Genomic DNA, 27,106 nt, shown 5'->3' with positions numbered 1-27,106 from the left:
TGTAGATTTAATATTGTAAGGAAATTTTATTAGCAAATATTAGATTTTAAAGTTAACTGTTATGTTTTTCTAAGGGATACATTTGGAATTGAATTAAAGTGAAGGAATTCGTGTCCATGAGGAAACTAAGACATAGTCTTTCTAAATGACTCTCATGACAGCTGGATTGTTTGTACGATTGACTGGAATTTACTTCCCCGTTCACCCTTTCAGGCTCTCTGACCTGCACAGAATTTTACCTTAGATCTACGATTTTTAAATCTACTTAATATGTTTTAAATAGTACCTAAATGCACTGGCATAAAACTGTGTATGAAAACTATTAATCCACTTTTTTTAAGCATCATAAACTTTTTCTTGACATGAGTTAAATACATTTGTACTGTTATGATTCCCCCTTGTAAATATCCTAATCAAGAGGAAGTCAGACAAAAGGAATACAACCCTAGGAAAGCAGTCTCTAGGTAAGATTACACTAAAAGATTACACAGTAATCGCCTGGGCCCATTTATAATTTACTTGATGATTTTTCTTATTTTTTTGGTGCACATTTTGTTGACTCAGTGTAACTGACAAATGATACATTTTTGTCAGAGTTTACCTGTGGCCTCTATAGAATGAATGCTTGCCTGGCTATTCTCCCTATAAAGTCTATAAAAACCAGTCAAACTGAACCTTTTTTTTTGGATAGACTCAGGATAAAACATTTGATCTTAAGTATCATCTAATAAGCATCTCTTAATAGTATATATCTGTACCAGAGTTCTTTCCATATGGAACTGAAATGATGTTTTTACTGTCTGTCTGCGCCATTCATTCCCCAGGAGCACCTGCTTCTCAGAAGCAGACTTTAGTCCGTGATTGCCTTTCTATCTCAAGCAGCTACTTAAGGGGTGGCAAGTTAGTGTCCTCTTTTGAGCAAAATTTTATTTCATTTATTTTTATATGTTAACAAAATAGAATCTAAAGAGTTCTATGAATTTTTTGAAACATCTCAAACTTTTTCATTGTCACTTTGGAAAATATTTAATGACCCTTAATACTTAGAAAAAGTGACTTTAAAATTTCTGAACCTTTCAAAAGTGTTTTTTTTACTATAAAACTGATGACCAGAGTACCCTATTAAATATATTAAATGCTAATTGTTTTCTGGAAGTACATGATTTAAATTTCTTGCTAGATTTTTTTCAGCAAATTGCTCCTGGCTTTAGTCAAAGAAGAAATATGTCGTTTTTGGTATATTCATGTGACTTTTTGTGCCCATTTCAAAACATGTTGGATGTGACGTGTTTCACACTCGCAGTGATTTGTATGATTTTGCTGTTTTAAAGGCTCTTGACCTGGCGTCCCACTTGTGGAGAAACTGCCCCCCCACCTTCATCTCCTGTGAGTGAAAAACAGTTGGTAAGTTCTAATAGGGAAAGCATATTTTAAATTGTTTACTTATTTGTGATAAAAATTTTACCATGAGCCAAATGTTTTTATATGACTCCAGCTGTTTTAAAAGGATTGCATAAATGTACTGTCCACAATTCTCGAATTAAATTTCATGATGGTTAAATTCCTTCGAGGTGGCTAAAATTTATCTGTAAGTGCCATGAAAGAGGTATTTTAAATTATTTTATGATATGGATGGTCTGAGACATACAGTAAAATGATTTTAAGAGCTGTAAGAGGCAGGCAGTAGATTATCTATGGATTTGCATGACAAGCTGAAGATACTATTATTTTATTTAAAATTTTAATTTTGATCTAATTTGACATTAGAGAAAAGTTACAAAAACAATACAAAGAATTCTAATATACCCTTCATCCAGTGTATTGATTTCCGTGGGTCTGTCATAACAAATCACCATAAAAATAGTGGCCAAAACCAACAAATTTGCTCTCTCCCAATTCCTGGAGGCCAAAGGTCCAAAATTAAGGTGTCAGCAGGGCCACATCCCTCCAAAGCCTTTACGAGAGAATCCTTTCTTGCTTCTCCCAGCTTCTAGTGGCTGCTTGGCAACACTTGGCATTCCTTGGTTTGTACATGCGTCACTCCAATCCTTCCAACAAATTTTTGAACCAGGTTTGGTACATGTTATCCCCATTTCATATAGAAGAGAAAATGAAAGATCACAAACTGGGACGTTTTAAGTCCACGTTAAAATCTTACTTTGATTAACACTGTTTCTTGGGAACACAGGTCCACCTTCCTCTCAGACACCCAGGGGAAGCTGCATCCAGCTGGGACTGTTATGTCAGAATTCTCTTGAAACCAAGCTCTGTCTTCTGAGTGTACCGTATACTGTGACAGAGTAAAGCTAGAATTGTCGTAATGTCAGCTACCGTATATTGTCTGTCACTGCCAGTGCTTTAACACTTACCATCTAATCCTTAACAACCTGCATACAAAGTGTCTCCATTTTCCGATCAGAAAACCTCAACTCAGGAAGACTCATTAGCACTTTTCAAGGTTACACTTAGCAACTGGGGCGGGGGGGGGGGGGGGGGGGGACACAAATTGTGGTGTCGCTCTTTTGAACTTGGACCTTACCCCTCGTGACACCAGACTCCTACTTGGTCACCTTCTCACTGACCTTTCTGGTTCCTGGTTCCTTGGGTGACAGAACAGCCCTCCCTAAAGTCACCCCTGGACAGCTTCCCCGGGCTCAGCCTGCACAAAGCTTGCAGAATTCTCCCTGCTCTCTGCCACGTGCGTGTTCTTTTTAGATTTCATGACAGTTATGGGTATGGACTACTTCCCCACTCCCTGAAACAGAATTTTTATCTGTTGCTCTTGGATGGTGTCAGGCCCAAGCCCAATGAAGGTCGAAAAGGTAACTTTAAACACTGTTTATTAGCTCTTATCCATATACAAGTAATTTTAAATAATTTTTTGTGTGTCTATAATCATAATGTATACAGGATGTAATTTTCATAGGGACATAATGTATTTTTTTAAAAACAGCATAATAGAAATTATTTTCAGGCTTAAGCTTTATTCATTGTACTTATAATGATTTTTTTATTTTATTAGGATACCATATCACAGAAGTCTGTAGATATCCATGATTCTATTCAACCAAGATCTGCAGATAATAGACAGCAAGCACCACTGGCTTCTGTCTCTACTGTGAATGAAGAAGTGAGCAAAATTAAACCTACTGCAAGTGAGTTATTTCTCTTGGTAAAAATAGTGTATTTTGTTTTATGTAGGAAAGGGATGAAATTTTGCTTTTATTTTTATTATTAACAAATGTACTATAATTGATCATGTGGTCACTTCGTTACTGTGTTTGCTCCAACGTGGACATCCCACGTATATGCTCAGGAGCTCTGCTAACCCCTGCAATACCAGCTTTTCCACAAGGCTCTGGCTAATGTTTGTGTTGAGCGCGCATCTTCCCTCTCCATCCCCTTCTTGGTGTCAGCCTTCCTCTGCTGAGCCCAGTGAGGGCAGTGCTTTGTACACAGGGCTCCCAGCTCTCTGAGGAACATGCCTTCTTTCCACTCTGCTGCCCACGCCCATGTCGTCTTTGCTCCTCCCCTCACCTTCTTAGTTCTTACAAAGAAGGGGAACCCCTTCTATTTTTTACTAAGTTTGTCCAATTTTGTTTACTGAAGGAAAATTATAACACTGAGGAAACGCTACCTCTTCCTTAGAGGAAAACAGGAAGCTTTCAACGTGTTTTTTTTTTTAATTGAGGTAAAATTCACATAACAAAAGTTAACTGTTTTAAAGGGAACAGTTCAGTAGCATTTAGTACATCCAGTGTTGTGCAATCACCACTTCTGTCTAGTTCTAAAACATTTTTATCACCCCAAAATAAATCCCCATAACCGTTACGCTTTTCCCCTCCCCCAACCCCCAGCAACCACCAGTCTGATTTCTGTGTCCAGTATCTGCCATTCTGGACATTTCATATAAATGGAATCACACAGTATGTATGACCTTTTATGTCTGGCTTTTATTTAGCAGAATGTTTCAAGGTCCATCCACATTGTAAAATGGATCAGTAATTCATTTTTATGACTAATTGTCATTTGTATGGGTAGACCACATTTTATTTATCCATTCATCTGATGATGGACATTTGGGTTGTCATGACTAATGCTGCTGTGACTGTCCATTTACACGTATTGTTTAGAGCCTGTTTTTAATTATTTTGGGTATATACCTAGGAGTGGAATTGTTGGGGCATATGATAATTCTGTGTTTAACTTTTTGAGGAACCACTAAAATGTGTCCCATAGAGACTGTACCGTATTACATTGCTACCAGCAATTCTGATGTTTCCACATCCTCACCAATACTTCCGTTTTTAGTGACAGCCAGCCTGGGAGGTGTCAAGTGGTATCTCATTGTGGATTTGATTTACATTTGCCTAACAATTAATGAGGTTGGGTATCTTTTCATGTGCATAGTGGCCATTTATATATCTTCTTTGAAGAAATATCTATTCATGTTCTTTGCTCATTTTCAGTTGTTCGTCTTTTTGTTGTTGAATTGTAGGAGTTTGTTACATACTCTGGATACTACACCCATATCAGATACAAGATTTGCAAATGTGTGTTTTCTCCCATTCTGTAGGTCATCTTTTCACTTCTTTGATAGTGCCCTCTGTTGCACAAAAGTTTTTAATTTTGATGAAGTCCAGTTTATCTAATTTTTTTCTATTGTTGCTCATGCTTTCAGTTTCATTGCTCTAAGAATCTATTGACAGATCTAAGGTTATGAAGATTTTCCCCAGTGTTTTCTTCTAAGAGTTTTATACTTTTGGCTCTTATATTTAGGTCACTGATCCATTTTGAGTTAATTTTTTTTCACGGAATTTTTTTATTAATCCTAGGTACTTGCATTTATTCTTGAGAGAAGATAGATTTACTGCCCTACTTGAAAGGCACTTCTAGTTTTAGTCACTGTGTCTTGCTAACTTCTTAAAGGGGAGATAATGCTATGAGGACAGAAGAGTGAGTGACTTTCCTCTCTCAAGACTGAACTTAAATATACTTAGCTTTGTAGAGGAAGGATTTGGTCACCACACATGAGAAGGTTTTCACTTGACTAATCTGAGAATATACCTTTACCTGAGCAAAGATGGCTCCCCTGCCATCCTGACTGAGGGCTCGGGTGTCTGTCCTTCTACCAGACATCTGGCGGTCACTCCCCTGAAGTTCTTTAGGGAAAGTTCCCCATGGGATGGAAAGTTCACCAGAATCATTGGAGCTGGAGGAAGAACAAATGGCCCCCATGTTCCCGTGGGGGACAGGTCGTGGTGCCTGTGCCTATGCAGACGCCGTCAGCTTGTCTGCCTGCCTGCTCCTCAGAGAAGGAGACATAGCACCGGCCCCAGGACCTGTCAGAAGGGCAGCTGTCACCTTCCTTCTGCACACATCAGGCAGCACCACTGCCCCGTCTGGTCTCGACTGAGAACCTGCTGACCCACATAGTTAATCTCTGCTTAGCTTTACTCCCTCTCCTTGGGTGACTCTGTGAAATAAATGGGCACCTGGACCCCCATTTACTCATGACCCTTTGTCATGAGTAAAATTTGTCCAAAAAGATGCTGTCCCCAAACATGCTGCTGGGCCTTGTTAGGGAGTTCGAAGTTCGGATCCTCATCCTCCAGCTCTGAAAGGACAGGAAAGCGGGCAAGTCCCAGCTTCCCTCTTTCAGTCTGAGGGGAGCCTCCTCGGCCAAACCCTCCGCTCCCCCGGGAGCAGCTGCTGAGGAGAAGGCGTCTCAGCAGACGGCAGCCTGCTCTCAGGTCCTTTCCGGGGTCCCAGCTGTGCTGCCAGGAGTCTCCTCCTGCGACTCAGGCTATTTGTGTGACTCGAATGAAGGTGAATGCATGGCGGTGCATGTTGGCTGTGCCCGGTCAGGCCGGGAAGGAGCTACTTACGAGGAGACAGCCATGGGACTTGGGGGTTCCTTTGCTTGCTTTTCCTTTACTTGAGATCGAGTACTAAGTGTTAAATACAGCAGCATTTCTGAAAAATACCTGGAAAGGAGCCTTTGTTAATGAGCTAAATAAGAACAAATTTAACAAAGCAAGTTATTTTGCTACTCCCCAAAATCCCTGAAACATGAATTTTATTTCCACAAATTTGTGCCCAGAAAAGAGAATTTGTAACAAAAGTGAAAATAGAAAGAAACTGAAGGATTGTAAGTCATCCAGTGCTGGAGTCATTGCCCTGAGACAGAATAACAGACAGCTGCCCTTGGGCGGTCGCCGTCCTCATGGGAAGCTGCTGCTGAGACCGGGGTCCCGGTGTGCCCGTGGGGCCGCCTGCCAGCACTGCCAGGCTTGGCAGCTTCTCCGTACTTGTCACTGTTCCTGACCTGGCACTTCTACACATGCGTCACTGGGTGGTCAGTGAAATAGAAAATTCCTTTATGAATATGTCCTTACAGATGGTGGGTTGTCAGAAACGTCCTGTTGAACAAACTAACTCAGGCTGGAGGATTGTAGCCGTGTCACAGCCCACCTGGGCGGTGCGGAGAGCACTTTGTTACTTGGCAGCTGGGTTACTTTTGTAGTAATACCCTTAGCATAACTTTGTAGACGTCTGTGCTATGGATCCATTTGAGAATATAAGGTCGTTTTAGCCACAACTGCCATCGTGGATCCAAATAACACAGGTGCTTTGGTTAACCCACAGTATTGCCCCATTTGTCAGAAGTCTTGGCTATCTTTCCCTTTCCATCTTACGGATCTGGTGCCTGTTTTCTTTTACTGTAGGTTTTTATATTACCTGTATTCAGGAGTCAAACTTGGGTGTACAGTAAATGTTATTAAAGTTTTAGCTCTTAATCCATTTATTATGTTTTATTAAGCGATAACCTGTTTTAAAAATTTAAAAATATGTAGTGGAACGTTCTTAAATGTATTCATTGTTCTAGTCATTTGTGATATTTTTGTTTAAAAATTAATTTTCTATGGCTTTTCTAAATATTGATTAAGTTAAACTTTCATGGAGTAGTACTCGTGTGAGAAAGTAGTATGTCCTTGTCCATGTGAGACGTGCAAGTTCCCTTCCTATTAATGTCCCCTTAGCATTGTAATGTCACAGAAATGATAAAGGATTCAAAATAATTTGAATAATTTGTTTGCATGTGCATTGGGGTGGGTTTCCTCACAGAATATCCAGAACAAAAATTGTTTGCCGCCCTGTTGATTAAATGTGTTGTGCAGCTGGAACTCATCCAGACTATCGACAACATTGTGTTCTTCCCAGCCACAAGTAAGAAGGAGGATGCAGAGAACTTAGCAGCCGCACAGGTAAGCGGGCTGCGGACGGCTGCTCCTCGGGCAGTGGGGAGTTCGCTGTCCGGCTGGGCGTCAGAGAGGCCGACCTAGACATTTAGTGTGGACGGGGCTTCCTGCCGTCGACCTCGCTGGAGGCCGTGCGGCCAGACAACATAACAGAGATAGTGTGGGCAGGGCTGGGCGAAGGGCCAGGGCCCGAGCCCAGAGCCTTCCGTGGTTTACAGCTCCTGGTGATGAGGCAGCTGGGAAAGCGCGGAGCACAAGAATCAGTGAGGCAGGAGGACACCGAGGTCACTGTTGTCCTGGGAGTCATGTGCAGACAGTGTTTTAAGAAGGGTGTGGTCAACTCAGTGCCGGGCTCTGTAGGTCAAGTAAGATGCTGATATTGGCCTTCTTCTAGCCTTCGGTGGACTTTCGTGACCTTGACGTTGTGTTGAATTGTAATATTAATTATCATAATGGGTACAAGAGGAGCGGAATTGCAGACAGCTGATCCTGGTAACTGGCGCAAGTTTTGCCACAAAGGGGGTGTAGAGAAATGGGGTCACAGCTGAAGGGGGACACGGTGCCAGGTGTAGGGTGTGCTGGTTTTGTCTTTGTGACTAGCAATACTGCAGCATGCCCCCCGCTGTGAGCTCCGCACAGAAACAGGGAGAGTGAATGGACATGGGACCTAGGGGAGAGTCCCGGGGTGTCTTGGACGGAAGACAGACGGGTCATACGTTGCAAGGACGGCAAGCAAGGTGGCTGAGTTGTAAATGCAGGAAGGTCGGTCCCTTTGCTGATGGGAGTTTGTGGGAGATCTGATAACGTCCCATTTCTCACTGGGACAGGAAGAAAAGCTGTCCACCGAGGCAGGTTGGGAAGAAAGTTTCAGCTACTTGAGAGAAGTGAAAATATTAGCAAGTGATCGGGGAAGTGGACATGGGAAGCGCAGGAGGATCGCAGGGCAGCGCCCAGTACCCACTGGATTTAAAGAGAAAGGCGCTTTTCTCCAGCCACATTTAGTCTGGGCGCAGACGTGGGGTAGGCGGTTTTGCCAAATAATTACGGAAAGAGGAGGTGAGGGGCTATCTAGGGAGTACTTACAATCACAGTGCATGGACTCCAGGCTGGTTAAGAAGAGAAGTGAGGACCTGGGGGTGAGCGGCAAGTAAAGGGCCGGAGAATGGTCGTGGGATCTGGTCGGGGTTGAGCTCTTGGAGTCAGGAATCAGGAGGGAACTGCAAGGGTAGGAGGTGACTAGGAAGCGTGGAATGGAGATTCTGGAAATTTCATAACAAAAGATGGACCTTTTCCTGTTTTCTGTTGAGATAGAATAGATGGAGTCCTATGGCTTGCTCATAAATCTGGTCTTTGGGGAGCACTGAGGTCTGAATTTACTGAAATTTGTGACAGTGTGTGCGTGTGCTGTGGTGGTTTGTCTTCCAGAGAGACGCTGTGGACTTTGATGTTCGCGTTGACACGCAAGACCAAGGAATGTACCGCTTTCTAACGTCACAGCAGCTTTTTAAGCTACTAGACTGCTTATTAGAGTCACATAGGTTTGCAAAGGCCTTTAATTCCAACAACGAACAGAGGACTGCTCTGTGGAAAGCAGGTGAGCTACATGGGTCTCACGTTTTAGTGTCAGCATTCATGGATGTCTGACAGATGCGTGCATTTATTAGAATTCATTGTGTACTTCAGGTTTGTGCACGTCGCTGTTTGAACTTTTACCTTAACAGTGACAATAGGAAGGCGGCCTGTTGACCAGGGGTCTCTTGGGTCTTCAAAGAGCCACATAACTGCCTGGGTATATTCGTTTTCCCTTGTTTAATAAACCCATTATTTGATGGATTTCACCAAACGTTTTATCATCTTGTTTCCAAGCCTGGTCCTTCCTGTTGATACTGTCAGCGCTAAAAGCTGCCCTTTTATGAGAAAAAGAGTGAGAAGGTCCCGAACATAAAATCTGACATTGTATTCAATGACGTATCCATGTTTACCTGGGAGTGGTCATTCCTCAAAATGGAAGTGAACTTCTTGAAGGGGGCAGGTACATTTATTCTAGAATATGTTGGAAATTTTAAATAAAGACTAAGCTTTGTAATAATTTACTGACACTGTTAATCTTTTATTTGAGAAATACTCAGTGCCTAATAGTAGTTGCAAAAACAGTGCTGGCAGCAGAATGTGGCAGGAAAAAGAAAGCAGGAGCTGATGTTTATTGAATGTCAAGCTGTGTAAAGTGGAGTGTTGGGTGTCTAGCACTGGCATTGTTTTATTGTATTTGAAATGTCTGTTGAACTCCTAATTAAGCCCATGGTTTTGTTTATTCCCTTCACGACCTAACTTCTGGAAACAGTAGTCGGGACTGACTTTTTCCCATTCAACCCAAGTTGTTGCCACCATCCAGCTGGGACAGCCCTGCTAAGGTCACCAGACTCCCATTTCCACACGCGCTGGGCCCGTGGTACCGCTGGCCTTTCGCGCAGACTTCCTGCCACGTGGTCTGCCTGCTCCCCGGGCGCTGGCTACGCGGGGCTGTCAGGTGCCGCGTTTGAAGACTTCCACATTCCCAGGCCTTGCTGTTGTATCTCGTATCCCCAGCTTGAAAGGGAAGGAAGGAAATTGTAAACATAGACATCGCCTCCTTCAGGTTGGGCCTTGCAGCCTGGCCTCCCGTGCACCTGCTCTGTGTACCTGCTGTCCCGGGGCGAAGGGGGCGGGGGGACCCTTCCAGGACGCCAAGGCCTGGGCGCAGGCTGCTGGGGCTCAGGCAGCTCTGCTTTGTAAGCAGCAGGCGTGATGGCTGAACACACCAGAACGTGCCGCCGTGCAGGCCGCTGTGCCGGCCAATTCACCCCGAAACGTCCCCTTTCCGCAGGCTTCAAAGGCAAATCCAAGCCCAACCTTCTGAAGCAGGAGACGAGCAGCCTGGCCTGTGGGCTGCGCATTCTCTTCCGGATGTACATGGACGAGAGCCGGGTTAGTGCCTGGGAGGAGGTCCAGCGAAGGCTTTTAAAGTAAGACTCGTGGCTGGGTTCTGCCTTTCGCCCTTGTGGCTGCGGGGTCCAGGGCCGGGAAGGGCCACCGGGTTTGCACGCGGGGCGACGTCCACAACCCAACCCCAAGCAGGAGCTGCAGGACCAAGCAGCTGACTTGGGGCCTGAAGCTCGTTAAATATGGTCTTAGAGCTGAAGGTGTATTTGCACAGTTGGTGACATAGGAACAAATCATGTCCCTTGTTACTACAGGCCAAAGGAGGAAGTTTTTATCTCTTAAAATTTAAAAACTTGATATTAGGCTTTTTTTGTGCCATAGATAGCTCCATTTTTTACAAACTGATCATTTGTGGAAGTGAAAACCTGTCTGCCTGTATTTAGCTTCAGAAATATTTAGAGGTTTTGTTGGTGTTACTTTTTATTTAATGACAAGTTGAATTCTGTCCTTTAACATTTAAACTCACACTAAAAATGAAACATGGCGTTCAGAAAGAGGGCTGTCATCTGAATTGTATTTTTGTGTCTTCCTGGGGACTAGATGGTCTCAAAGAGCAGTTAGGTACATTTTAGGACACAGAGCTCAGCTTGTCTCGGTTTTCCCATTTTATTGACGAGACAGTTAAGGCCCCAGAAGAGTCTAAACCCGCACGGCTAGTGGAGTAAAGAGCCACCCAGATACCAGCATCCAGGTCTTTTGACGCAAAACTCACACACGTGCTACTACAGTGACTTCGAATTCACTGAAACTTAGAAAATTAGGAAAGTGTGGTTTTCCTGAACAGTTGCAATGGCTTCTATATCTGGTTTTCTTCCTAATGTGAAAACGTGAATGATTTGCTGACACACTTTCACAGAAACGGGGAACCTCGCAGGCTCCTAACGGTCAATATCTGCTCCGCAGCTTAGTTATCTCGGTCGGTGTCCGTCCCAGGGGGTCCAAGCTCATGAGCCTTTTCTGTTGCAGTGTCTGCAGTGAAGCCCTGAGTTACTTCCTCACCTTAACATCAGAGAGTCATCGGGAGGCCTGGACTAACCTGCTGTTATTGTTTCTCACGAAAGTTCTAAAGATAAGCGATAACAGGGTAAGTCAGAGCCGTCGTGTCCACCCAGCATTTCTAGCCGGGCCAGCAGGGGCCCTAGTGGGAGGCGGCTGCCAGGCGGCTGGGCCTCCCCGTGCCGGACTCTGGCTCATCGGCCCTCATCCGTCCTCCGCTCGTCCCACACTCTCTCTCACCGGTGACTGGGGCGGGCATTCAGTAAGGGTGGGGTTGGAGTCCTTCAGGACTCCTTGGCAAGCTCCTGGCTCCCCCACATTGCAGTTCCCGTTCTGACCCTGGAGATCTCCCCCTTCGACCCCATTTTGAAGGCTGCTGTCCAGCCCGCCTGGTGCTCCACCTTCACCCGGGGTGCCATCGGGGCCCCAGGCCTGGGCTCTAGGCTTCAGCGTTCCTTTGGCATATTCGTTGGTTCCATGGGACCCAGAAACCCTAGTGAATGGGCCATAAATCATTTAAGAATTTTAAACCAGTAGAAATTAAGGTAAAATACAAATATATAGCTGTAGTATAAATATGTTTAATATACTTTCACTCTTTAAAAAACATAGCAGATTATAGCTGACTTAAATGGAAAGGGTTGCTGTGATCCCTGAATAGGTTTAAAATGCCTAGTTAGGCGGCCTGACCTTTGACACGTCGGGCCACAGTGGTACATGGGACCCGTGGAGGCCACGCGATGTGACCTGGCGCCTCTCGAGTCACGTGCTCTGGGTCCACGTGCATTTCCCTCTGACTCCTGAGCCAGTTAAAGCTCGGAGAAGTGACCTGAGACACCACCAGCCACGTGGCCAGGAAGGACTCCAGACCTCAGTCTTATTCCCCAGTTTGCCTTCTTGCCACGATATGTCCCACTGCTTCCTTGTACCTTGTGGGGTGCAGAGAGCAAAAAAAAGAGAGGAAACAGGCAGGCAACTAGTGTTCAGAGGTTAAGGAACGAGAGCAAAGGTACCAAGTGCATCAATTGAACTGTAACATGGAATGTATACTCTTTCCCTGGAGACTGTATAGCTTATCGCAATGTTAGGTCACTCTTCCCTGGAAATCAACATTTTATTTAACAAATAAAAGGTACAGTCTCAGTAACCCTTACACAGCCTGTAAAAACTCAACTGTGGTTCCTGCGTGGCTTCTTACTTTTATTACCTGGTAAAAACAATGACAAATGCTAGAAGTTAGTCCTAAGTTTATCAAGGAAATGTAATGGGAAATGTTTTTCAGAATAAGGTAGAGAACTGAGCGAATAATGTTTATACGAGGTGAGTCTTCTGAGGGCGGCTCTTTCAGTTCCATAATCAGTGCAGTCACTGCTTCACGCAGACCCCTTTCACTTCCTGTCTCATGCGGTGCTCGCCCACACTGATGTGGCTCCAAAGGCATTTCTAGGTTCTCTGGTTTGAAATGCAAGGCCTACTAACGGAGAAATTCATTTTCCCTCCCAGTTTAAAGCTCATGCATCGTTCTACTACCCTCTCTTATGTGAAATTATGCAATTTGACTTGATTCCTGAACTTCGTGCTGTTCTTAGAAGATTTTTTCTGCGAATCGGAGTTGTTTTTCAGATATCACAACCACCTGAACAAGAACTCAGAACAAGCAAGCAGTGATGGGAACTTAACATTTTTCTGTTGGCGTTTACATCCCTCTGCTCTTTAAAAGGACCCTGGAGCTGAGGTTTCCTACCTGAAAAACAGTTTCTGAATTGCAGTGTCTAAAGGTTACTGGCGAAGATGCTTAGAACTAGAACTCGGCCTTGCAGCGCTCATCCCTTTCAGTAATCTGATGGATCGTGTTGTCAGGGGGCTCGCGCTGAGTAGAAAGCCTGTCTCCAGTGTCAGCTTACGCTCACGTGTCCTTCCCTTCCTCAGCAGCAGGGAGCCCCACGTGTTTTTGGCAGGTGTGGAAGTGAAACTTACCCAAAGAACTATAGATGTAAAGATTTGAACTTCTGCAAGAAGTACAACTCAGGAGAGCTGTATTTTGAAGGATTAAAATGTTTATAACTGGGGAGTGGGGGGAGAAGAAATTATTGTTCATGGTAAAAGATATTTAGCAACTATGGTATTCTTATTCTGAAGATTTTTGCACACTCAGGCTGTCTGAGATAATGCTAATCATTCTTCTGTGAAAAATGTACAGAGATGCAGGTCTGTAATATAAGAATCCTAAACATTATATAGTTCTTCCTGCACTGTTTTATTTTCTTTATTTTCTTATTCATTTGCTAAATACCTATAATATTTTGTCAAATGCACTAAACATTTGGGTTGAACTTCTTGTCTTTTTTATTTTGTGGAGATTTTGGTTTTGCCCTTTTTGGGGGGTGGGGTGGTAATTTTGAAGGTTTAACATGCCCAGAAAGCTGTTGTGGCTGACACTCGTCATGACCAACGACAAAAAAAGGGTAGGAAGTATCCCTGACATAACTACCTGTAATATACTTCTCTTAGGGCTTTTAAACGTGAGCCATTGAAATAGAATGGTCCTTCATGGACCGAAACTTGAATCACTGCAAAATGAATCTAGGTTGCTGTCACTTTCTTTTCTTTTGGGTGGCGGGGCTTGATGTAGATTTTACTCTATGTACAGAATTTAATGTTGAATATATTAAAATAACAAATCTGGCATGGTTTGAGGAGGTTAGATTTACTGGAAATGTATTCATACTGTGAATTGTGCTCTGATGGTTAAAAAATGACAAGATTGTCAAGCATTCCGTATTAACAGTGGGTGTAGAAAATTTTTTCAGATGGATAAAATGTATATGGTACAGATGTAAAGTTTTCTATGTAAAAATTCTGTACAACTTTCTGTACAATATTGATTCTCATCTGGCATTCTAATCAGGTTATAGGTCAATAAAGTTTTTGGATTATTTCATCAGTGCAATCAAAACCTGTGTAATCCACAGCCCCATGTTTTATTCTTTTTGATATATTTTTTTTTCCATTAAAAGCCAAACAGCTAGGGAAAGGAAATTTTCAGCTAGAACTACAAATTCAGTATTTTTTACTTTTGATGTTTTCTTTCTAGTTTCTGGCATTAGATTCTCTGTTTTGTCAACCATAGGCTATTCATAATTTAATATTTTTTGTATGTATTAATAACCCAGAATAAGGCTACCCTATTTGAATAGTGAAAGTGCTAAAGTTCCCTTTGGGGCAGTTGGCAGTAGGGCATTGTGTGTTAGGAGCCAGTTCAGGTTGTGAGATACAATAGCATTAGAAAGAAAATAGACATACCAAGATCATTTATTTTGAAGGTGTGTTAAAAAACAAAGTAAGTGTTCAGGCTTAGCTCTCACACCTCTCTTAGATAATGAGCAGTTATTAGTGATATATTTATAAGTCCACCATATTTATTATCCTTAAGACACAGCCCTGTTCAAGCCCAGCTTGATACTACAGCTGGGAGTCACCTACCTCGGTAGTTGGAGCCACCATGACCTTCGAGTCTGTCCGAGAGGTTAAGTGTTTCAAATAACCTGGTGGTTTATTTTATGGTATAATATCAGGCCTCTCCCTATAGGAGACAGAGGCCTTCATCTTACTTTCAGATGAAGATACAAGAAAAATCTTTATAGTTAAGAAAACAATGGTTAGACCATAAAATTTACATGTTGCTAAAATTCAAAGCATCAGAAATTTATCTCATCTCTGCCATTAATTATGTCCGTGGAAATGTGCAAGAAGCAGTGCCTGGGAGGTGTTCTCTGCTGTCATGGTGCTAAAGACTCTAAATAAGAATGATTTCCCAGAATTTAAATTATTATTTTTTTTTTTTTAAAGGCACTACCTCTTACGGCATTACCAAGGGTCTGCGGTAGCGCAGGGATTCCAGGCCCTGTCCTGGACCCTGGGTGTTCCTGTCTCTCTTCAACTTCTAGAACACCCTGTGTAGAGAACTGAATTCCAGTTAAAATAAGAAACCAACATTAGTAATGAAAATAATTTATTTCTATCCATAAGTAAGTAAATCATATAAATTAGAAATATAGTACCTTCATAGGCACAAAAATGGAGGCAGAAAGGTGCAACGTTTAGAGCATGGCTCACGGGAACAACATCAGGTAGGACTCCCATCACTTACACTGAATCAGTAGCTGTAAATGACATGAAAATGACTGACTAGTACCTTTGATTTCACTATGTAGCTACTAGAATAGTCACAGCTACAACCAATGTGTTTACTAGTAAATTGAATAGCAGTAACAATGGCAAATGTGCACAGGGTTTTCTGGTTTTATAGGACTGTTAAGACACTTGTGTTTTATTCACCTTATCTTATAAGCAGAATTTATAATAATGCACATACGGTAGTTGATTCCAAGAGTTCATTACCACCCTAAATTATGGCAAAATTTTGCAAAAATAATTCTATACAATTCTACGTCAAATATAAATAGCCATGGCCTTTTATTTATGTACATAATATACACTATATATATCATCATGGAAAAGCTACACTTTATACACACGATGGGACGTCAGGAACTCAGGCAAGGGACAAAGGGGCACATATTACTAACGGCTCAGGTTTAACATCCTTCCACCTTCAAAGGCACTGCTGGGTCCAGTCCAAGTTTATTTAACCGTGTGCAGTAGACAGGCCCTGCCAACTGAAAGTGCCTAGTTTTCCAGGAACCTGCTGCTGCTCTTGGTTCAGCTGCTCTGCCATGAATCTTTTCAGTGTTTCTGAGGTGCCCGGGCGGAGCCAGGGTTCAGTTGCTACAGAGTTGGATCCGTCATCACCCACGTGCTTCATGATGTCATCAGGGTCAACCAGTGAACTCTCGTCATCTAACAGGCAAGAGAGACGTGACGCAGGTGGGTGGCAGGCAGGTAGTGCGGACACAGGTCTCCTGTAGTCTAACCCATTACAACTCTGCATTTCTCCACAATACTATGTTCTGAACTGGACTGTTTGGTCAGATAGCCCTCCTTTTAGAGGTAGGAAAGCAAACCCAGGAAGGGAGCCAATTTTATGAAACAAAAAATGCTCAACTGAAGGAGGTGACTCCATGGTACCAGCACCATGGGGATCCCAAGGACGGCAGAGGAGACGTCACCCAATGAAGACTTAGAATGTAAGTAAGCCATTTTATGGTGACTGTCACCTGCCAGTGAAACTCAATGACTACCATACAAAACTTTGTTTTTAACTGAAGAAGGTTTTGGAAATACTCCCAGCCTAGGACACTGCCATGAAGAAACTGAAAGTCATTTTAGGAAAAAAAAAGATGAAATTACTTCCATCTTTACTAAGAGGTGGTGTCTACTCCATTAAGAGGTAGCTCTTAATTTGTTTCATTCTTTGAACTGATTGTACTCAACTTCTATGTCTGTATTTTACTTACTATTAGATATAATAATAGGAAAATCTGTCTTCCTACCCTGTGATGTCAATTTGTTTTAGCCCAGCAAAAGGACCTGTGCAATCAATTTAATGAGCAGTCAGTCCACATCGTACCAAAACGCTCCTGTTTGAAAGGACAATTTTTACAAAAGTTTAGAAGTTAGAAACCTACTGACAGAGTAGATTCTTAAAATGCTCTATCTTGTTTCAATTTAAATATATCCCTGTTAAATATTAATTCAACTTACTGTTTCTAAAAGAAAACTGAGGAATAGATAATTTCATAATACAGATGAAAATGCTTTTTGCTAAAAAGAAAGCATTGCTTTCCCACTGTTTACTTTTTTCCAGGTACATGAAAAGTACTGCTCCATAAGTTTACCATGTTTGCTAGTATTTGATAGGGAATGACCATCAAACTTGACTGCTAGAGAGATTGTGTAAGTAATTTTAACTTAACACAGTATTAAAGGGAAGATCAAAAAATATCTTAAGAAAATTGTTACTAGAAAATTATTGTAATGTAGCTTAACAGACAAAAGAATTGTCCAAATAGACCACACCACTATTTGCTAAAACTAATAAAAAGCCTTATGTACTAAAAAACTGTCCCATTATCCTAATAACTAATTAACATCAACATTGAAAAGGTGGTCCAGGGCTGGCAGGGCAGAGGAGCTCAGCGGTTGCCTAAGGAACCAGCCTGTGCTCCATGAACAAGCTTACTTAACCTGCTGGTCACCAAAGCAGTGAGACAGCGAAGCCCAACAGAATGAGAAGACTGAATTTTGGATTCTATAAAGGAGATAGTGACCTGAGGCTATTTTGCTGTGTCCACGGTACAGAAAGCCAAGTAAAAAGGTAAAATTTTCTTTGTAGTTTTACAAATGTGTATGTGTTACCTAAAGAACTCAGTGTTAAAGTTAATTTCTGACAGTCTCTCACTTCAGTAGGGGAAGTGTGACGCTGATACTAATGGGCATTTTCCCTGGCATATATCCAATGGGCATATATCCAAAGCAAAGCCTGGATATAATTATAAGCAAAAACTTTATCTCTTTAGAATCCACTCAAAAAAGGGTACTCTCTCTGGTAGAAAGAATCTGATGGAAAATTTATCCCGAGTCCTGGTTTTGCTGGATAGCGACTGTGTTCTAGGCTCCACGACTAGCAAAGGATTTCAAAACTCATTCCATCCGTCCCCCAGCCATCAGTGGAAACCCCCATGTAAGCAAGTTAAGAGTTCTTAGAATTTGCTGTAGGTCGTTAAACTTGGCCTTTACCTGTATTAATAGGTTTATTTTGAAGTTCGTTCAATCTTCGCATTCGTTCCTCATTTCTCATTCTAATCTGATCAATATTTACACTGGATACAGATTTTAAAGAGAGACCGTCTGGTGGTACGTTAGGACGACTGTTATCCTGCAGTTAGAAAACAGAACTTCAGAAATGATCATAAAATGCTCACAATAAATCAGTGAATCAAATCACGTTCTTGCCCTCGATATATGTAGTGTGATGTATAAAATGAAACAAATGGAAATCTATAGCGTACATATTTATTCATACAGGCTCAGATGAAGGTATTGCACTTCTGACAACATATAAATGCTGCCAGACTGGATAAAGGTGGGAAACAGCCTGAGTTCCTCAAAATGCTAAACAGTGACCATCTAACCCAACAATTCTACTCCTAGGAATACACGCAAGAGAGATGAAAACATCAAAACACTTGTACACTAATGTTAAAAGCAGAAAAAAGTGGGAACAACCCAAATGTCCATCAGGTGCTGAATGGATAAATGAAAGGGAATATCCATATATCGAATGTTATTCAGCAATAAAAAGGAATTAAGTACTGACATGTTATAATTTAGATGACCTTTGGAAACAAGCCAGTCACAAATGATCAAATATTCTATGTTCTCATGGGTCCAGAAAAGGCAACTCTATAGAGACAAAGTAGGTTAGTGGTTCCTAGTGAAACAACCAAATTATTGCCGTCTGGTAAAGCTGTCCATATAGTAACGCTAATAACAGCACTTGTCATTTCTGGAGAGCTTCCTGCATACTTGACTCGGTGTTAAATGCTCTGCATGTATTACGTAACTGTCCACGTCATATATATATATATATGGAAACAGAGTTGAAGAGATTGCCCAAAGCCTGCACGTTTTATTGGCTATACTATAGGGTTTGAATATCAGCCTTCCTGTCTGTGTGACCTTTGCAAAGTTATGTGACCAAAAGGAAACTATCTACATAATAGGCTTAGGTGCCTGAGGACGTAGCAGGCTTTCCGTTGCACGTCAGATACTTCGTGTTCCTTCTCTGAAATCCGTGTTCTCCAGGAGGGAGGTGAGGGTGAGGAATTAGCATTTATAGAGCAGAGACTGTGCCAGGTACTAGGCTTCCACTGAGAGCCCCCCCGCCCCCCCGGAAGTAGGAAAATACCCCTCTGAAGAAGCCAAGGCACCGAGTTCAGTGACCTGCTGAAGGCCACCCAGCTACTGGGCGGTAGAGCCTCGAGCCAGACCCGTGAGACCCGCGTTCCAGACGAGGGCTCTGCTGGATCGCACCAACTCCGCATGGGTCAGAACCCAGACCTCCCCCTCGTAAACTGAGAAGGAAAAAGGGAAAAGGACAGCTCATACGTACGAAGCCCAGGCCCTTCTGTTTGTTCCTCCTGCGTTCCCGGGCAGAGGGCAGCTGTGATGGTGGAAGGAACGCGTCCTCCTCAAAGGCAGGGTACGTCTCGCCATAAGCACCTGCAAGGACCACACAAGGCACAACTCTTAACCATCCCCCGTTTTCAGCCTCTTTCTCAGCTAAACCAAGACGGCTTTTTATTAGCTTTATTAAGACGTTAGTTACAGATAATAAAATTCACCCACTCTAATGTACGTAGTTAGGATTTTTACAGAATTGTGCCATCACCACTAGAACCCACTTTTAGAACAGGTCTATCACGACACGCAGCCTTGTGTTCACCCCTCTCCCACCTGCCCAGCCCAATGAACACGGATCTGCTGTCATTCTCAACAGATTTACCTTTCCTGAGATGCCACAGAAACGGAACTCGACAACGTCACGTCTTTCACTCTGCGTAATGTGTGAGGTTCATCTATGTTGTACCATTTATAAGTTGATTCTTTTTTATTGCTAAATAGACTGTCATAATGGATCCATACATTTTCTCTAGGCATTCACCAGCTGATGGACATTTTAACTGTTTCTAGTTGGCAATTACTAATAATGCAATTATGAACATTCATGTACATGTCTTTTTGTGGCCATGTTTTTCTTTCCTTGGGGTCTATTCTGAGGAGTGAAATTGCTGGGTATTATGGTAACTCTACATTTAGCCTTTGAGCAACTACCAAACCCTTTTCAACAGTGGTTCTAGTTTCCCCACTTTCTCACCAATATATGTCCAGCTTTTAAATTTCTTTTTAATTTTTCAATTACACTTGACCTTCAATATTACATTAGTTTCAGGTGTACAGCGTAGTGGTGCGACTGCAGTAAGTGTTTACTTTACATGAAAGCGCCGCATTGTCTCCCAAAGTGGCTGCCCCGTTTTGCGTCCCCACCAGCAATGAGTGCCGGCTCCTGCTGCTCCACATCTTCACAGCACTTAGTGTTGCCAGTTTTAGACTATGGCCATTCTAATAGGTGTGCAGGGGCGTCGCATCGTTGTGTTAATTTGCATTTCTCTGATGCCATCTTATTTCATGTCTGTTTGGATCTTTTGCACATCTCCTAATTGGGTAATTATCTTATTGGTGAATTTTAAGAGTTCTTCATATATTTTAGATAACAGTCCTTTATCAGATTTACCTGTTCTAAATACTTTCTCCCAGTCTGTAGCTTGTCTTCTCATTCTCTTCAATTTGTCTTTCACAGAGCATTCCTTTCTAATGAAGTCTAGTTTATCAATTGTTACTCTCATGGATTGCGCCTTTGTTGTTATATCCAGAAAGTCACTGCCACCGTCAAGTTCTAAGTTTTCTCCTATATTATCTTCTATGAGTTTTACAGTTGTGCGGCTTACATTTAGGCCGACGGTCCATTTTAGTTGATGTTTGTGAAGGGTGTGTGGCCTGTGTCTGGATTTTGTTTTTTTGGGTATGTAGATGTCCAGCTCTAGGACCATTTGTTGAAAAGACTACCTTTCCTCAGTTGCAATGCTCTTTTTCAAAGAGCAGTTGACTATACTTGTGTGGGTCTATTTCTGTTCTGTTGCATTGATTTGTCTATTATTTTCCCAATACCACACTGTCTTGATTACTGTAACTTGACAGTAAGTCCTGAAGTCAGATAGTGTTAGTCCTCTGACTCTGTTTTTCTCTTTCAATAGTGTGGGGTCTTTTTCCTGTCCATATACACTTCAGGATCAGTTATCCAAAAATAACCTGCTGGGATTTTGAGTGGGATTGCACTGAATCTGTAGATCAAGTTGGGAAGAGCTGACATATTGATAATATAAAATTGACAGACTGACAATCCATGAACATGGAATATTATCTCTCCATTTATTTAGTTCTTTATTTCTTTCAAGAATTTGTTCTTTTATTTCTTTCAAGAATTTGTAGTCCTCATATAAATCTTTTTTGGGAGGAGGTAAGATTTGTATTAAGGATTTCTTTTCTGAGGGGGATGCTAAATGATATTGTGGGGTGTTTGGGGTTTCTAAGTTTTTATTGCGGTAACATTGGTTAATACATAAATTTCACGTATACAACCTCAGAATTCACTGTCTGTATACCGTATTGATTGCTCATCACCAAAAGTCTAGATTTTTTTCCTTCTGTTACCATATATTTGACCCCCTTTACCCATTTTCACCTTCCCCCATCCCCCTTTCCTTCTGGTAACATCATTCTGTTGTCTGTATCTATGAGTTTATTTTTGTTTTATTAGTTCATTGTTACTTTGTTTTATATTCCATATGAGTAAAACCATATGGACTTTGTCCTTTTCCGTCTGACTTATTTCCCTTAGAATAATCCCTCAAGATCCATCCATGCTGTCCCCCGTGGAAATATTTCATCGTTTTTATGGGTCATTATCCATTGTGTCCGTGTGTATACACACACATACATATATATAATCATATCTTCTTTATCCCTTCATCCAATGATGGACACTTAGGTTGTTTCCATAAATTGGCTATTAAAAATAATGCTGCAATGAACATGGGGGTACATACATCTTTCTCAAATTTGTGTTTTCGTATTCTTTGGAAAATCCCCAGGAGAGGAACTACTGGATCATATGATATTTCCTTTCTTAATTTTTTAAGGAACCTCCATAGTGTTTTCCATAGCGGCTACACCAATTTACAATCCCACCGACAGTGTATGAGGATTCCCTTTTTCCACATCCTCTCCTGCACTTACTCCTTGTCTTCTTGATGATAGCCATTCTAACAGGTATGAGGTGATAGCTCACTGTGGTTTTGATTTGCATTTCCCTAATAATTACTGATGTTGAACATCTGTTCGTCTCTTTGGCCATCTGTTTGTCTTCCTTGTAAATGTCTATTCAGATCCTCTGCCCATTTTTTAGTCATTGTTTTTTTTGTTTTTTTGTTGAATTGTATCAGTTCTTTGTATTTTTTTAATATTATCCCCTTATCAGAAGTAGTATTGTAAATATCTTCTCCCATTCAGTTGGTTGCCTTTGTGTTTTTTCTTGGCTTTCCTTTGCTGTGCAGAAATTTCCAGTTTAATGTAGTCCCACTTATTTTTTTGTTTCCCTTGCTTTTGAAGTCAAATTCACAAAACACCACTGAAACCAATACCTAGAAGCTTAGTGCCGATGTTTTCTTCTATCTCCTTTATTGTTTCAGGTCTTCCATTGAAGTCTTTAATCCACTTTGTTTATTTTTGTGTCTGGTGTAAGATGGTGGTCCGGTTTCACTCTATTGCATGTGGCTTTCCAGTTTTCCCAAAAGCATTTATTTAAGAGACTTTCCTTTCTCCATTGCATACTCTTGGCTCCTTTACTATAAATTAATTACCCACATATGTGTGGATTTATTCCTGGGCTCTCAATTCTGTTCCAATGGTCTGTTTTCATGACAATATCATACTGTTTTGATTGCTATAGCTTTGTAATACAGTTTAAAATCAAGGTGTGTCTTATCTCCAGCTCTATTTTTTTCTCAGGATTGCTTTGGCAATTCGGGGTCTTTTGTGATTGTATACAAACGTTAGGATTATGTGTTCTATTTCTGTGAATATCTATTTCTTGGATTTTGATAGGGATTGCATTGAATCTGCAGATTACTTTAGGTATGAGGTCTGACAATTAAGTTTGCAAACTCATCTTAGAAAAACTTCTACATACCTCATTGCTGAATATCACTATGGTCACCTTCCATGTACTCCCCTTGGGAAGCTATGCACCGATGCCAGCACCTAGTCCCCTTTCAAAGCAATTTTGGAACTCTTTTTCTGGAATAGCCATTAGAGCTGTCATTGTATTACCCTTGATGTCCTGAATGTCATAAAAATATCTTCATTTCAGTATTTCCTTTATCTTCGGGTAAAAAAATAAGTCATTGGGGTCCAGATCAGGTGAGTAGGGTGGGTGTTCCAATACAGTTATTTGTTTACTGGCTAAAACTCCCTCACAGACAGTGCCGTGTGAGCTGGTGCATTGTCGTGATCCAAGAGCCGTGAATTGTTGGCAAAAAGTTCAGGTCGTCTTAACTTTTTCACGCAGCCTTTTCAGCACTTCCAAATAGTAAACTTGGTTAACTGTGTGTCCTGTTGGTACAAATTCATAATGAATAACCCCTCTGATATTAAAAAAAGATTAGTAACATCGTTGCAACAAGTTCGCGAACTTGTCACACTTCCGTAATATGGACATTTTGACAATGTTAATTCTTGTAATCCATGAGCACAGAATACCTTTCCATTTCTTGTGTGGTCTTCAGTTTCTTTCAACAATGTCTTGTAGTTCTCAGTATACAGGTATTTCATCTCCTTTGTTAAATTTTTTCCTAGGTATTTTATTCTTTTTCTTGCGATTATAAATGGGATTTTCTTCATTTCTTTGATAGCTCATTGTTAGTATAAAGAAACACAACAGACTTTTGTATATTGATTTTCTACCCTGCAACCTTACTGTATTCATTTATTATTTCTAATAGTTTTTAATGGAGTCTGTAAGGTTTTCTATATATAAAATCATGTTATCTGCAAAATCTGTGACAGTTTTACTTATTCCTTTCCAATATGGATGCCTCTTCTTTTTCTTGCCTAACTGCTCTGGGTGGGACTTCCAGTTCTATGTTGAATAAAAGTGGTTGGAGTGGGCAGTCTTGTTCCTGTTCCTGATATGAGAGGAAAGCTTTCAATTTTTCACCATTGAGTATGATGTTAGCTTTCACCACTGAGGTAGTCATATAATTATGACTAATTTTGTTGAGTACTTTCCTTCTACACCCATCTTACTGAATTTATCATAAATGGATGTTGTATCTTGTCAAATGCTTTTTTCCTGCATCTATTGATACGATCATGATTTTTATCCCACATTTTGTTAATGTGGTTTATATCATGTTGACTGATTCGCGATGTTAAGCCATTCTTGCATTCCTGAAATGAATCCCACTTCATCGTGGTATACGGTCCTTTTAATGTCTTCAATTTGCTAGTATTCTGTTGAGGATTTTTGCATGTATATTCATTCATAAGAGATACTGGCCTGTAATTTTCTTTTTGTGTTATGTCCTTGCCTGTTTATGGTATCAGGGTAATGTTGGCCTTGTAAAATGAGTTAGGAGGCATTCCCTCCTCTTTAATTTTTTTTTTGAAGAGTTTCAGAAGGATAGATATTAGATCTTTGAATGCTTAGAATTCACCAGAGAAGCCATCTGGACTTTTGTTTTTGGGGAGATTTTTGATTACTGTTTCAATTTCCTTACTAGTGATCAGTCTATTCAGGTTTTCTAATTCTTGTTTCAGTCCTGGATGGCTGTATGCCAAGAACTTGTCCATTTCTTCTAGGTTGTCCAGTTTTGTGGCATATAGCTTTACACAGTATTCTTTTATAATTCTTTGTATTTCTGTGGTATCCATTATAACTTCTCTTCTTTCATTTCTGATTTTATTTGGGCCCGCTCCCTTTTTCTTGAATCTAGCTAAAGATTTACCAATTTTGTTCATCTTTTCAAAGAACCAGCTCTTATTTCTATTATTTTTTTAGACTCCATTTCATTTATTTCTGCTTTGATCTTTATTTCCTTCCTTCTACTCACCTTTGGCTTTGTTTATTCTAGTTCCTTTCTAGGTGAAAGGTTAGAGTTTCTCTGATTTTTCTTGTTTCTTGAAGTAGGCTGGTATTGCTCTAAATTTCCTTCAGAACTTTTATGGCTGTGTCCCACAGATTTGGGGTCATTGTGTTTTCATTTTCATTTGTCTCAAGGTATTTTTTGATTTCTTCCTTGATTTTGTTGTTAAGTAGCATGTTGTTTAGCCTCCATGTGTTTGTGTGTTTTTTGGTTTTCCTCTTGTAATTGATTTCTAGTTTCATACCATTGTGATCAGAAAAGACGATGATATGATTTCAGTATTCTTAAATTTACTGAGATTTGCTTTGTGGCCTAACATGTGGTCTATCCTGGAAAATGTTCCATGTGCACTTGAAAAGAATGTGTATTCTCTTGCTTTTGGCTGAAGTGTACTAAAAATTTAAGGCATCTGGTCTAATGTGTCATTTAAGGCCATTGATTTTCTTTTATTTCTGTTACTGATTTTCTTTCCAGATGCTCTATCCATTGATGTCATGGGGTGTTCAAGTCCCCGACTTTGACTGTATTACTGTTGATTGCTCCCTTTATGTCTATCAATATTTGCTTTATATATTCAGGTGCTCCTATGTTGGCTGTGTCAATGTTTACAAAAATAATATTCTCTTGTGGGATTAATCCTTTTATCATTATGAAATGTCCTTGTCTCTAACTACAGCTTTTGTTTTAAAGTCTATTTTTCTAATATAAGTATTGTTACCCCAGCTTTTCTGTTTGCATTTGCACAGAATATCTTTTTCCATCCGCTTAATTTCAGTCTATATTTATTTTTCTCAAAAGTGGGGCTCTTATAGGCAGAATATGTATGGCTTGTTTTTTTAACCCATTCAGCCACGCTGTGTCTTTTGATTGGAGCATTTAGTCCATGTATACTGTAATTATTGATAGGTATGTAGTTATTGCCATTTTGTTTTCTGCTTATTTTTGTAGCTAGCTCTGTTACTTATTCTCTTGCTCTCGTCTTGTACGTTGCTGACTTGCTACAGAATTGTTTGTATTCCTTTCTCTACCTCTGCCCGGCACTGGGGCCCTGGTTGGGGAGCGTAGTGGGGACCTCTGCAGGAGGCAGATCCCTCCTGATTTGTAATCCCCACACCGTGGGGGTGGGGCCTGCTTGTTCTGCATCTCCGCCCCTCCTTCCTGTCACCTTGTGGCTGCTGCTCTCTATCCTTCGTTGTAGGGCTTCTGTCCAGCTAATGTTCGGGTGGTTCTCAGTGGTGACCTCCTCTGCCATCTTGACCAGAAGTCCTTACTATGACTTTTAAAGTCTATTTTAGTTATTTTGATTTTGAAAACTTGTCATATTTGATAATTATTCACTAAGTTAGTAAAACAAAATAGTCATATTTGATAATTATTCACTAAGTTAGTAAAACAAAATATTCTTTTTTTTTACCACGTTGCACAACAATAAGGTACCAGTTCTGTAAGTATGAATAAAAACATTTAAAAGAAATAGAAATAATTTTAAACTATTAAGAGATTGATAAATGTACTCACCAATAAAAGCACTATCGGATTCCAATAATGAATTTTTCAAGAAATCATTAGTGTCATCTCTGGGCTAAAAGAAATATATATTAATTACTATTTTTATTAATCCTGTGTGGAAAAAGAAATTTGTATTGAGAGGCACAAGTCTCCACTGTTTCCAAAATTAGCACAACAGAGTGGCTCTTGCCTCCTACACTACGTTCCAATGCTCAGAAAATACAGGAAAACCCCTCCTATATTAAGGAAAATGAGGAACCCAAAATTTATTAGCATTTTTATAACAGTCAAGATAAACGATTGGTTAATGCTGAGTTTCTACTCAACAGACTATGGTATTATTAATCCAGGATTTTAACCAAAATCCTAGATGTTTAATTTCAGTATCTTTCCACTGAGAAATATGGCTGCAGAGTACCCAGGAATAGGTGGCAGTGTGTCTCGGGCCAGGTAATATGGGCACAGGAAGACCTCTAGCGTCCAGCCTGGGTTAAGATGTGGATTTTACTGCTTGCTGACTGTGTGTCCATAGGCTGGCAGTCTCCTCTTACGTAAACAGAAATAAGCATCCTTTGTTGTGAACTTCAGAGAAATAAATGTCAAGTACCTCCCAAATCAAGCACTAACAGCTGCCAG

At 40.9% G+C, this 27,106-nt stretch overlaps 2 protein-coding genes across 8 annotated transcripts in view; one reads left to right on the top strand and one right to left on the bottom strand.

Annotated features, from left to right (window-relative positions):
• ARFGEF1 (ARF guanine nucleotide exchange factor 1) overlaps nucleotides 1-14,175 on the top strand; it is a 103,946-nt gene extending 89,771 nt beyond the window's left edge. The window contains exons 33-39 of one of the 3 annotated variants that reach the window (XR_013994696.1): nucleotides 1,332-1,404; nucleotides 3,023-3,155; nucleotides 7,182-7,268; nucleotides 8,688-8,856; nucleotides 10,126-10,264; nucleotides 11,208-11,325; nucleotides 12,741-14,175. Coding sequence is in view for 2 of the 3 variants with exons in the window: in XM_081069782.1 (XP_080925908.1) it covers nucleotides 1,332-1,404; nucleotides 3,023-3,155; nucleotides 7,129-7,268; nucleotides 8,688-8,856; nucleotides 10,126-10,264; nucleotides 11,208-11,325; nucleotides 12,741-12,905 (937 nt within the window). In the remaining variant the exon portion in view is untranslated. Of the gene's footprint in view, nucleotides 1-1,331; nucleotides 1,405-3,022; nucleotides 3,156-7,128; nucleotides 7,269-8,687; nucleotides 8,857-10,125; nucleotides 10,265-11,207; nucleotides 11,326-12,740 lie in introns of all 3 variants that reach the window. The other 2 variants (XM_081069782.1, XM_081069781.1) reach the window with 2 other exon arrangements.
• A 1,514-nt stretch (nucleotides 14,176-15,689) lies between these two features.
• Nucleotides 15,690-27,106, bottom strand: part of CSPP1 (centrosome and spindle pole associated protein 1) — a 103,525-nt gene continuing 92,108 nt past the window's right edge. For 4 of the 5 annotated variants that reach the window (XM_081069783.1, XM_081069785.1, XM_081069786.1 and 1 more), the window contains 4 exons: nucleotides 26,480-26,543; nucleotides 19,312-19,421; nucleotides 17,937-18,075; nucleotides 15,690-16,097 (listed from right to left, as the gene is read on the bottom strand). In XM_081069783.1, the coding sequence (XP_080925909.1) occupies nucleotides 15,886-16,097; nucleotides 17,937-18,075; nucleotides 19,312-19,421; nucleotides 26,480-26,543 (525 nt within the window). In that variant the 3' untranslated portion in view covers nucleotides 15,690-15,885. Of the gene's footprint in view, nucleotides 16,098-17,936; nucleotides 18,076-19,311; nucleotides 19,422-26,479; nucleotides 27,078-27,106 lie in introns of those variants that run through there. The other variant, XR_013994697.1, reaches the window with a different exon arrangement.

The sequence above is a fragment of the Rhinolophus hipposideros genome (assembly GCF_964194185.1).
Source record: "Rhinolophus hipposideros genome assembly, chromosome: 13".
Classification (NCBI taxonomy): domain Eukaryota; kingdom Metazoa; phylum Chordata; class Mammalia; order Chiroptera; family Rhinolophidae; genus Rhinolophus; species Rhinolophus hipposideros.
This window is presented reverse-complemented; position numbering and strand designations above follow the sequence as displayed.